The sequence below is a fragment of the Hyaena hyaena genome, unplaced genomic scaffold (genome assembly GCF_003009895.1).
Source record: "Hyaena hyaena isolate Hyena2069 unplaced genomic scaffold, ASM300989v1 scaffold_231, whole genome shotgun sequence".
NCBI lineage: Eukaryota > Metazoa > Chordata > Mammalia > Carnivora > Hyaenidae > Hyaena > Hyaena hyaena.
Window position 1 is genome coordinate 1,229,314 of NW_024080862.1, and position 12,002 is coordinate 1,241,315.

Genomic DNA, 12,002 nt, shown 5'->3' on the forward strand with positions numbered 1-12,002 from the left:
AGCTATTTGGAAGCAGGTAAGAATAAATAACAAAGCTTTATTGCCAGTGTACCTTTCACAACCAGAAATGTCTATGCCCAAAGCTTTTTAACTGTTGCCCTAAGAGCAAGATTTACTATGTCAATGAAAATTCTGCTTCCTCCTTATAGGAAAAAACGCAAATAGACACTATGCTGCCTCCTCCAAAGCTATAATCAACTACACCACTCTAATCCATTTGTATTGCTACAAACCCCTTACAGAGACTTCTGCTTCTCTGTTTTCTAAAAGCCTCTAAAAGAGACCACAGACTAATCTTCCCTAAACTACATATGGTAATCTTCATACCTGTATCCGCTGGGCAATGGTCTTGAGATCTATAGGCTCCTTAATTATTGCATAATAATCTGGATATTGCTGGAAGACAAAAACCCAGGCATGCTAAATAAATGAGTAGTATCCAGCTAATGAGAAAACAAAGAAACACATTGACGATGTGTTAATCAACTGAACAGCTCTGTGAAGTGCAAGGTTACTGACAAAGCTGTACAGCATATTGTTTGCCCTGTTTGAAACAGACATAATTTGATTTAACAAGCTTTATGAAATACACAAGAGCATGGTACAGGAGTTTACAGTTAGCATTTGGTAATTATCATTACCCAACTAACATACCACAATTTAAGGTTTTAAAAAATTCTAAATTCACAGAATTACACAATTTTAAATTTAAGGTTCTAACATATCTATGCCTGACAACGAAGTACGGGAATGCTTCTGAATGTTCTCATAAAATCTTTTAACTGTGCAATCTAAATCACACAATATTATCCTATTTCATATAAAATTTTTAAGGATCTACAAGATGTAAGGATGCACGCTTGTTACCTTCAGGTTTAAGGTTTTCACTTATTTCGGTCAAATTAATTATTTATAAAATAAAACACATTTTAAGTGAAACTAATTTAAAAAACATAAAATTATAAGCACTTTCTGCTTTCTCATCAAAGATCAGGTCATCATCACAAGTAAAGAAGTTAAGCCATATTGGAGGAATGCCCTTGAAGGGTCTCACAAAGCCCACAGTGTGTTCACTGCCTTGAGCCTTTCCTACAGTTGGTTCCTTGGAGGAAATGACTGAAGTTGACCAAAAATCAAAAGTTGGTTGGTGAGAGAGGTGTCAGAGGTGAGGCTGTGTTCTCCATGCTCTTCCAACCTGTTCAAATCCTTGCAGCTCGTACAATAACAAAAAGCAGGAGGTTACGGCCTTCATTCAGTTGCTGGGCTGAGGACATGATTTCAGGGATGCTTCCTCTCTTCTAAGTCCTCAGCTTAATCTTTCTTTTTTAACCCCTACTGTGTGTGTGGGTTTTTTGTTTGCTTGGATCCAGCCCCTTTCCTCCCACCCTCTTAAGCAATTCTAATTCTGAGAAACGGTTCAGAAGACAAATTATAGCAAGGTCACCCAGGCTGGGATAGCATGTAATCCCAGCTGTTGGGCCCACAGTAGTCACAACCCCCCCCTCCCAGGTAAAAACTGCCCTCCACTCCTGACCTCGGTCCTTACTGTCTTTGAAACTGTCACTCCCTGAGGGACCAATGGGAACCTGCTTTGTCCAACCAACTCCTGCTGTGTGGTATCCTTGCATGTTGTCCCAGAATGGGGGAACAGGGTATCGATGTTTTCTTGCTCCAAGTCACCTTTCGTGGCTTGACCACTAATGATGATCTCCTGCTACTCAACAGTAGATTTTGAGTAAAGACTATACTCCTTTCTCCTAGTTTTATTAAAGATACAAAAGATTCACCATTTAACCCTTATAAGTGTGTGGTTCAGTGGCATTAAGTACATTCACATTATTGTGCAATCATCACCACATCCACCACCCAAACTTTTCATCTTTCCAAACTGAACCTCCACACCCAATGAACAGCAGCTCCCCCCTTTCCCTTCCTGTCAGCCCCTGGAAACCACAATTCTCCTTTCTCTCTCTATGAATTTGACTACTCTAAGTACATCCTACAAGAGGACTCATGCAATATTGGTCCTGTTGTGACTCTCTTATTTCACTTACTATAATGTGTTCAGGAGTCATTCTTACTGTAGTGTGTGTCAGAATTTCATTCTTTCTTAAACGCTGAATAACACTCCATTGTGTGTATATGCCACATTTCATTTATCTATTTATTTGCCGAGGGACATATGGGTGGCTCCCATAGTTCAGCTACTGTGAATAACGCTGCTATGAACATAGCTTTACAAATAACTCTTTAAGATCCTGCTTTCAGTTCCTTTGGCCATACACCCAAAGTGGAATTGCTAGATCATGTGATAATTCTATGTTTAATTATTTGAGAAATCATCTTACTGCTTTCTTTTTTACTTAAAATTTAAACATTTGAAAAAAATTTTTAAACATATGACCAATATAATCACTGTATCTTTCTAATGAGATCCACACTTAGGATAGATAGCAGTAGTCATATATGCTTTCTCGTTTTATAAAGTCTATACCCAACATAGGGCTCAAACACATAAACCTGAGATCAGGAATCCGATGTTCTATGGAGTGAGACACCCAAGTGCTCCAGGCTTTATTTCTAATGTGAGGACTGTCCAACTAGTCAAGACACACCTCTAAACACCCCTCTAAACACCCGGTCTTGTTGGTAACTAATGGGGAAAGCTGCAAGTCACTCATCCATCAATAAGCATTTCCCACACACCTAGGACATGCTAGGTTCCAACTACATGGCAGGAACACAAAAGAAAATATGATATAATCTTCTTTCTTAAATTCAGGGATCAGGGAAGGAGGTAGATAAAAAGTAAATGATGACAAAGGAGTTATGTGTTATAGTGGAGTACCTCTAAAAGTATATCCTTGTCTAGAAATAGAAGAATGCTGAGGTCATGGAAATTTTTGTAGCTCCACAGGTAAAGCAGAACTTTAGCTATGTTCATTGCCTTTTGGATATGAAGCCACAAGAGGCCCTGCCACTTTTAAAGGGTCTCACTAGTCTAGAAAGTTCCTCTTTGGGGTAGAAGAGTACAAGTCAGTCTCTCTCTTCTCCATCAGCAGGAAATCCAGAGAACTAAAAGAGGAAGAACTCGATAAAATCTTCCTCTCATTCTGTCTCCTGAGCAAAGAGAATGTTCCTTCCCTTTTATACATAAAAGGTTTAGTTTAGATACTTACTTTGTTATTTAAAAATTACCAATCTTGGAAACAACCCAAATGTCCAATGACAGATGAGTGGATAAACAAAATGTGATATATGCATACTGCAGTGTATTATTTAATGTTTATTTTTGATAGAGTGAGAGTAGAGGAGGAACAGAGAGAGAGGGAGACACAGAATCTGAAGCAGGCTCCAGGCTCTGAGCTGTCAGCACAGCTTAGGACCCACGAACTGCAAGATCATGACCTGAGCTGAAGTCAGACACTTAACCAACTGAGCCACTCAGGCACCCCCAGTGGAGTTTTAGCCTTAAAAAGGAAGGAAACTCCTTAAAAAGGAAGGACTCCATGAATGAACCGTGGGAAGGAAATTCCATGGGTGAACCCTGGAATACATTATTCTAAATGAAATAAGCCAGATATAAAAGGAGAAATACTGTATGAGTCCTCTTATTATCAGGTACTTAGAGTAGTCAGATTTATAGAGAGAGAACAGAGAATGGTAGTTGCCAGGGCTGGGGGATGGGAAGAAATGGGGAGTTATTGTTGAACGGATACGGAGTTTCAGTAAATGAAGAGATACACAATATGAATGTACTTAATGTCACTGAACCATATACTTAAAGTGGTTAAATGGTAAATCCTTTAATGTAAAAGTATATTTTACAACAATGGAAAACAAAATATAAACAGTAAGAATTACCAATCAAAAACAAATCTTTTAAAAAATCTACAACCTTTAGGCCAAGTAAAATTATAGAACATGTCTTCTGTGCTTGCTGTTGAGGCCACAAGGAAGATCTCTTGGCAGCCTCCAATGCCTTGAATTAACTTACTTTATCTGTTAAGAACCAATAAATTTTTTGAAATACAAAAACAAAAACAAAAAACTAAGATAAAAACACTTCATGTGATTCCTCTGTCTTTAATTGCATCACTTACCACTTTAGAAGGCAGTTTCTGAAAAAGCTCACTAATGAGATGTCCTGATGGATTTGTGGCTACAACTATGGCTTCAAGAAGCTGCTCCAGGATCTCCTTCAAGTAACTTGGAGAAGACTAGGAGGAGGGGGTTAGCAGGAAGCAGAGAAAGGAGAGAGGACTGTGAGAAAAATCCAAAATGCGTGCTAATATTAAACAGCTTCTAAATTTTAAAGCTAAATGAAAAAACAACTTCTAACCAGTACTTATTTTAAATATAAGTTTCAAGAATACCATAAAAATGGTCTGACGATGGACCACCAGAATGACGTATGTGAAACTAATGACGCTCCTTGTATTAGTTCCGTAATTAAACCTCCTAGATCAGGTCCTTTTACTGAACTCTAATGGTGCCGTATGGGTGAAATGATGGAATTCTTTTTACCTTTTTAGGGTCTGAGCAACTGAGATAGAGAAAACATGCTCCATGACTCCTGACCATCTCTACATCTGCTGCTCAAGTGCTGATATTCTGGTACAATAACGACGTACATTTTTTACCCACAGGGTGCATAGCCAGATCTAACAACAGAATTTAATCTATCTCAAAACTGAAGAAGTACTGTTAAGTCAACGAAAGCACATCACTTCTGCTTTGCAGACTGGCTGACTTACTCCTACCTTAGCCGTCGTTTCAACATGGGAAAGTTTATGCCCCAAAGAGTACTTGGCTAGGAAGGGTCTGAGTCTGAAGCCAGTTTCTATAGTGAGCCATGGCATGTGTCAGTCAAGGATTATATTAAATGTACTTCATGTCCAAAACATGTTTTATACATATAAATAGAAAGATTAATGATATTTCTGATTTAAATCATAAAAGTACTGTTATGTGTGTCCTCATCCATCCAATATGTCTTCTTTATTTAGTACAGTATCAATTTTAAGGTCCAACATTAACTCTACAGAGAGAGCAATAACAACTCTTGGGCCTTATGCATCGTATGTGGCAATAGCAGACACATAACAAATATTTAACATATAAAAAACATGTGATTAGCTGCTAGTCCCTAACCATATAAGCTTAGGGAACTACCAGAACACTGATGAAAGCAGTTTAAACCCATGTTTAAGTCATTTACTTCCTGGCTAAAACAGCACCACAGAGTTAGCTTCAAAAAGAGGAGAGTTCTATTTTGCAGCCAAGATCCCTCTCCTTCCAACCCCTTCAGCTACTTTGGATATGTGTGTTGCAGGGGACAAAGGGAACAGAGTGTGTGAATACATTCATAAATTTATCTTCACAACTGGGAAAACTCCAAGGAAATCATCTGAATTTAAAAATAAGAAGCGTGAAAATTCCCTCTCTCTTCACAAGAACTTAGAACAAGGAAGATGCTTGGGAGGTATAAATATGAATGTGCAAGATCCTCCTAATTTTTTACCAAAAGAAACACAGGCCAAGTCCTAAACAGAGGCAATTTCATTTTTTGACTGGAACCCTGAAAGCCTATAAGGCTGAGCCCTCTGTAGGTAATGCTATACGTGAGAAAGCAAGGGGTAAGTTGCTGTTCCTACATTAATATCAGAAAGTAAAATTCCAGGGAATCCATAGTTAACTTCCTTCTACCTAATTTTAATCATTTAACTGCGAGAAAGAAATGGACAAGATGCCTAGAAAGTGCATTTTGAGACTCCACGTAGTTAACATTTTTGAGAAATTTACCTACTACTTCTTTTTTTCTGTTGGAGTTTCCACAAAAGGCCTATTTCGATTAACTAGGGAAGAAAGGGGAATGCTCTGCTTTGGATATCTCACTATTTAGCTATAGGAGAGAGATGTTCTTCCTTTTACTATCCTTTTTCCTTTTTTAAATGTGTGTGTTCACTCATCAAGTATTTAATAGTACCTACATGTCACACACAGTCTAGATGCCAGGAATAGGTGAATAAGGCAATATCTTCCGTGGAACTATCAATCTCCGTGGGAGAAGGCAGAAAGTAGACATGTAAACAAAAACAAGCTATTTCACACACAGTGATACAAACTAAAGACCACAGAACAGAGTGTTGTGATGATGGGAAAGGAGGATGTGAGGGAAACAATTTAGACAGATGGTCAAGAAAGTCCTTTCCTAGCTGACACTGTTTTAATGGATGTTAGAATCATAAAAAAGAGGGATGCCTGGGTGGCTCGGTTGGCTGAATGTCTGACACTTGATCCTGGCTCAGGTCACAATCTCACCATTTGTGAGTTCGAGCCTCATGTTGGGCTCTGTGCTGACGGTATAGAGCCTGCTTGGGATTCTCTCTTTCCCTCTCTCTCTGCCCCTCCTCCCCAAAACAAAAAATCATGAAAAAGAGCAGGGTACAGAAAGGGGCCAAAGGAAGCACATTCTAAGCAGAAGAGCAACTGCAAAATTCCAGAGGCAGAAGCATACCTGGCATGTTCTAGGTACAGTACTGTCTAATCTACAAAAATATCCTGAAGGTGATTCTACTGACTCTCCAACTTTTAATCACAACACTGCCCACTCTTATAAGATATCTCAATCTAACAATACTGGAACATTCCTTGATAATATGAAGGTTCTCCTTAAAACTGGGCAGGATATATGCATTAATGCAAGAGCAACTCACGGAAACCACCATCATAGCACACACTGTCCAGGATGTGCTAGTATCCCTTGTAATTGCAGTGGGGATCTCTGGCTGTATGCCCCTTTGGCCTCCTAGTTATCAACACAACTCCATAGGCAGCCCAGCTGCCCAAGCAGCACAGAAGAAATCATAGACAGGGGCCCTGTCTACCTCCCAGTGGTCCATCTTACCCATTGCAGCTGCATACTTACTCCTTCAGTCACTGTGCCTTGATTGTCTTGCCCATCTTCATCATCATCCTCATCATCTGCTTCTCCTTTCTGAACAAACTCATTTCTTGTTCGAAGGTACAAATCCCAGAGTTTGCAAGCAGCTTTATATTCAGGAGAATCTGGCTGTACATCAACAAAGAGAAGAGAAATAAAAAATAGCACTTCAGTTATTTTATTGTAAGGCAATGACCACTAAGTATCCTAATCCAAAAGAGACTAGTATTCTAAGAGATAACTTTGAAACTTAATTACAAATTTAGAAATCCTTGTGATTTAAGATACACGGGCCTCAGGGTGCCGGGGTGGCTCAATCGGTTAGTGTCCGACTTCGGCTCAGGTCATGATCTTGTGGTTTCTGAGTTCGAGCCCTGTGTCGAGCTCTGTGCTAACAGCTCAGAGCCTGGAGCCTGTTTTGGATTCTAGGTCTCACTCTCTCTCTGCCCTTCCCCAGCTCTCTCTCTCAAAAATAAATATTTTTAATTAAATTTAAATAAAAAAGATACATGGGCCTTAACTTGTCCTCTGAACTGAGTGTTTGTTTTAAAGGCATTCTGGAATCATATTATTTTATTGATTTAGGCCCTACTATCTCATTACAGAAAGACTTGAGAATATAAATGATTTGCTAAATTAAGACAAATTATTAGTCATACACTAAGACAATTTTTAAAATTTTATTAAAAAATTTTTTTCATGTTTGTTTATTTTGAGAGAGAGCACAGGTAGGGGAGGGGCAGAGAGAGAGAGGGAGACAGAGAATCCCAAGCAGACTCTGGGCTGTTAGCACAGAGCCCAACATGGGGCTTGATCTCATGAACCATGAGATCATAACCTGAGCCCAAATCAAGAGCTGTATGCTCAACCAACTGAGCCACCCAGGCGCCCCAAGAAAGACAAATTAAAAGGTAAGACCCAATTTAAGGGATATAAGTGCAAAAGACAGAAGCTAATGATTGTTCTAATACTACTTCTATTTTTTTTTTCATGTTTTATTTATTTCTAGGAGAGAGAGAGACAGCGTGAGCAGGGGAGGGTCAGAGAGAGAGGGAGTCACAGACTGAAACAGGCTGCAGGCTCTGAGCTGGCAGTCAGCACAGAGCCCAACGCGGGGCTCGAACCCACGAACCGCGAGATCATGACCTAAGCGAAAGTCGGGCGCTTAACCGACTAAGCCACCCAGGCGCCCCACTTCTATTTTTTTAAACTCTTTACTGTTTTATTTGAAGACTTCTTTTCCTGAAGTGTAATGAGGATGAACTCAAACAGAAACTTTCCAGTTAAAGCAATGCTTTAAAATCAAATAAACAAAGGTTCTAAAAAAGCTATGTTCAAAAAAGCAAGAGTAGAGTAAAAGCAGGAATGCAGATGAATAAGCAGAACACTGAAGCTGATCTTCACCTGAGGATATTTTTTATTTGGTTTTGTGGGGTTTTTTGTTTGTTTGTTTGTTTGTTTTTGTATTTTAGAGAGAAAGAGAGAATCTCAAGGAGGCTCCATGCTCAGTGTGGAGCCAACACAGCTCCGTATCTGTTACTCTGGGACATGACCTGAGCCGAAATCAATAGTTAGACACTCAACCAACTGAGCCACCCAGGTGCCCCTCACCTGAGGATATTTGTAAGACAAGATAAATCTAAGTTTTAGCTTTTAAGGCTTTCCGAGGCTACAAGCACAGTATATAGAGATCAAGACCCACCAAAAGCTGGGACTCCAAAGGCCGAAGATGCTGTGTAAGTGGGAATTCAAAACAATTCAGCCTCCACTTCAGCCTCCACCCAGCTCAACCTGTGCCTATCTCAAACCATGGCACTGCAGGGAGAAGGAGAGGCATGAGCTGACTCTGCTCTGAGAACTCTTCATCACAAGTTAACCCTAAGAGAGACAGGCCAGCGCCTGGTAAGCAAAAGACTTCCCTGAATGAACCCAACTTCAGTCTAAGCCTCAAAGAATCTCTAGAGATCAAGTTCCAAGAAATCTAAGAGGGAAAGAAGCACAAGAGAAAAGCCATCATTAATGACCACAAAATCAAACATGCAAGTATTTCAGATACTGGAACTATCTGAACTGCCATAGTTTTAAAAGTAATTAGGTTGAACGTGTTTAAAGAAATAACTGGGTTGAAAATATAAATACAGGAAACCCTGAAAAAGAATCTTCTAAAATACAAAAAATATAAAATTAAAATTTAAGAATAAATTAGTTTAAAAGCAGATTACAAAGAAAATTGGCAGAACTAAGGAAATTACCTAAAAAGTAATACAGGCAGGGCATCTAGGTGGCTCAGTCAGTTAAGCATCTGACTTTGCTCAGGTCATGATCTCAGTCTGTGGGTTCGAGCCCTACGTTGGGCTTTGTGCTGACAGCTCACAGCCTGGAGTCTGCTTTGGATTCTGTGTCTTCCTCTCTCTCTGTCCCTCTCCCTTACCCTCTCTCTCTCAAAAATAAACATTAAAAAAAAAAAACAACAACCAACACAGGCACTTTTATAAAGGGGACTGTGAAAGGTTAGGAGAGACAGAGACTTGAGAGGGCCTAACAGAACTCCAATCAGAATTCCACTGGAGACAGAGAGAAGAGGGGGGCAGGGGCAGTGTACAATAACATAATAGCTGTAAACTTTTCACAGTTGATGAAAAACATCAATCCAAAGATTTAGGAAGCCCTACAACTCCCAAATTACACAAAGAAAAAGATATTCATATCTAAACATATCACCACGAAACTACAGAACACAAGAGACATTAGGAAGTTACCGAAGACAGCCAGAAAGGAAAGATAGCTAACCTTTAAAGGAACTAAAATTAAAACAGAGAACATCTCGATGGCAATAAAAGAATAAAGAACAGGAGCACCTGACTGGCTCAGTAGGAAAAGTATGCAACTCTTAATCTCAGGGTGATGAGTTCAAGCCCCATGTTGGATATAGAAAGTACACAAGATAAATAAATAGACTTAAGGGGTGCCTGGGTGACTCAGTCAGTTAAGCATCTGACTTTGGCTCAGGTCATGATTCTCACAGCCTGTAAGTTTGGACCCACATTGGGCTCTGTGCTGACAGCTCAGAGCCTGGAGTCTGCTTTGGATTCTCTGTCTCCCTCTCTCTCTGCCCTCCCTGCTCATGCTGTGCCTCTCTCTCTCTCAAAAATAAATAAACGTTAAAAAAATTTTTTTAAACAAAGAGTATAACGCAAATAAAAACAAATACTAACTATATATAAAACAATAACATTACTTTATGGGACTAAAAAGCTGCCATAACAGGGGCACCTGGCTGGCTCAGTCGGTGGAGCATGGAATTCCTGATCTCAGAGTTGTGGGTTTTGGCCCTGCGTTAGGTATAAAAATTACTTATAAATAAAATCTTTAACAAAAACCTGCCACAAAAGAACTAAAATACAAAACATCAGTAGCATAAATAGATCTGAGCTGAATTACACTAAGATTTTTGTACTGTTCAGAAAGAGGTTTAAGATGCTAATTTTTGACTTTGATAAGTTAATTATGCATATTAAAACTTCTTGAATAAGAACTAGTAGATTATCAACAGTTCTTACAATCCCCAAATCACAAAGAGGGAATAATAACATAAAACCAAAAGGCAGAAAGAAAAACAAAATACAAAAAAAAATTACCAAATGAAATAGAAAGAAATTTAGATGACAGGAATACATCCAAACATAATGTTAATTCCTAAAACTGTAAAGAGATGAAACGTTCCAGTTAAAGGCAAAGATTATCACCTGTATTAATAGAAATATATGTATATGCTTTTTACATGAGATACATCAGCATGAAAATGTTCAAGGAAAACAATGGAAAAGATTAACTAGGTAAACATAAAAATAAAAGCTGATATAACTACGTTAATATCAGATGAAACAGACTTCAAACAAAAGACACTAGTAATGATAACTACATAATCCCCCCAAAATTGAATTTACTAGGACAATATAAAAATTGTAAATTTGTATGCTCCCATTTGCATATTAAAAATAAAAAATAAAATATAAATAATACATAAAAATACATAAAGCAGAGCTCCAAGGTGGCTCAGTCGGGTAAGCATCTGAATCTTGACTTTGGCTCAGGTCATGATCTCATGGTTCCTGAGTTTAAGCTCCAAGTTGAGCTCACTGCTGTTGGCACAGAGCCTACTTTGGGTCCTCTGTCCCTCATCTCTCTGCCCTCACCGGCTTGTGCTCACTCTCAAAAATAAATAAAACATTAAAAAGAAAATAAAAGTAAAGAAAGAAGTACTAACATATGTTACAGCATGGATGAACCTTGAGGACATCTCCGTGAAAGAAGCTAGTCACTTAAGGCCATACAGTATTGGATTCCATTTATATGCAGTGTGCTGAACAGGCAAATCCACAAGGAAAGAAAATAGATTAGTGGTTGCCAGAGGAAGGGAGGAAGGGAAATGGACAGCACCTGTTAATGGTATACTTTTCTTCTTGGAGTAATGAAAATACTCTGGAGGTAGATAATGGTGATCTTTGTACAACTTTGTGAGTATATTAACCCTCCCTGAATTCTACACTTTTTAAAAAGAGTGTGTGAATTATATCTCAAAGGGAAAAAAACCATATCTATACATACTACACAGTATTAAGAATAAATCTAACAAAATTTTGCAGAACCTTTAGGAAGCTTTGCAAAGATAAATTAAAGAAGACCAAAATAAATGAAGACATCTCAAATTTAAAGACTGGAAAAGCTGGCATCAATTAGGTCAGTTCTCCAAAATATTATCTAAGGAGTCAATGTAATTCCAAAAAACTTCCAACAATTTTTTTGTGCTTGACCTAACACGCTAATATATAAATGTATAAGAAAAGGGCCGAGAATAACCAAGAATAATCAATAACCAGTGCTTTTCTTACCTAATAAGGAATTATAAAGGCATAATAATTAAAGCAAGAATGTAATAGCCCAGTAATAGATAAACTTGCCAGGACCGAAAGAACAGAATAAAGGGCCAGAAAGGGACCCATGAGTACATGGAAATGCTGTGAGCACTGATGGAGCAGACAAATATGGAGACGAT

General features: G+C 38.6%; 1 protein-coding gene across 6 annotated transcripts in view; it reads right to left on the reverse strand.

Moving 5' to 3' along the window:
* Positions 1 to 12,002, reverse strand: part of PBRM1 (polybromo 1) — a 117,312-nt gene that overhangs the window by 86,903 nt on the left and 18,407 nt on the right. For all 6 annotated transcript variants that reach the window (XM_039243634.1, XM_039243637.1, XM_039243636.1 and 3 more), the window contains 3 exons: positions 6,932 to 7,075; positions 4,104 to 4,220; positions 328 to 396 (listed from right to left, as the gene is read on the reverse strand). In XM_039243634.1, coding sequence (XP_039099565.1) covers positions 328 to 396; positions 4,104 to 4,220; positions 6,932 to 7,075 — 330 coding nt within the window. The remainder of the gene's footprint in view (positions 1 to 327; positions 397 to 4,103; positions 4,221 to 6,931; positions 7,076 to 12,002) is intronic.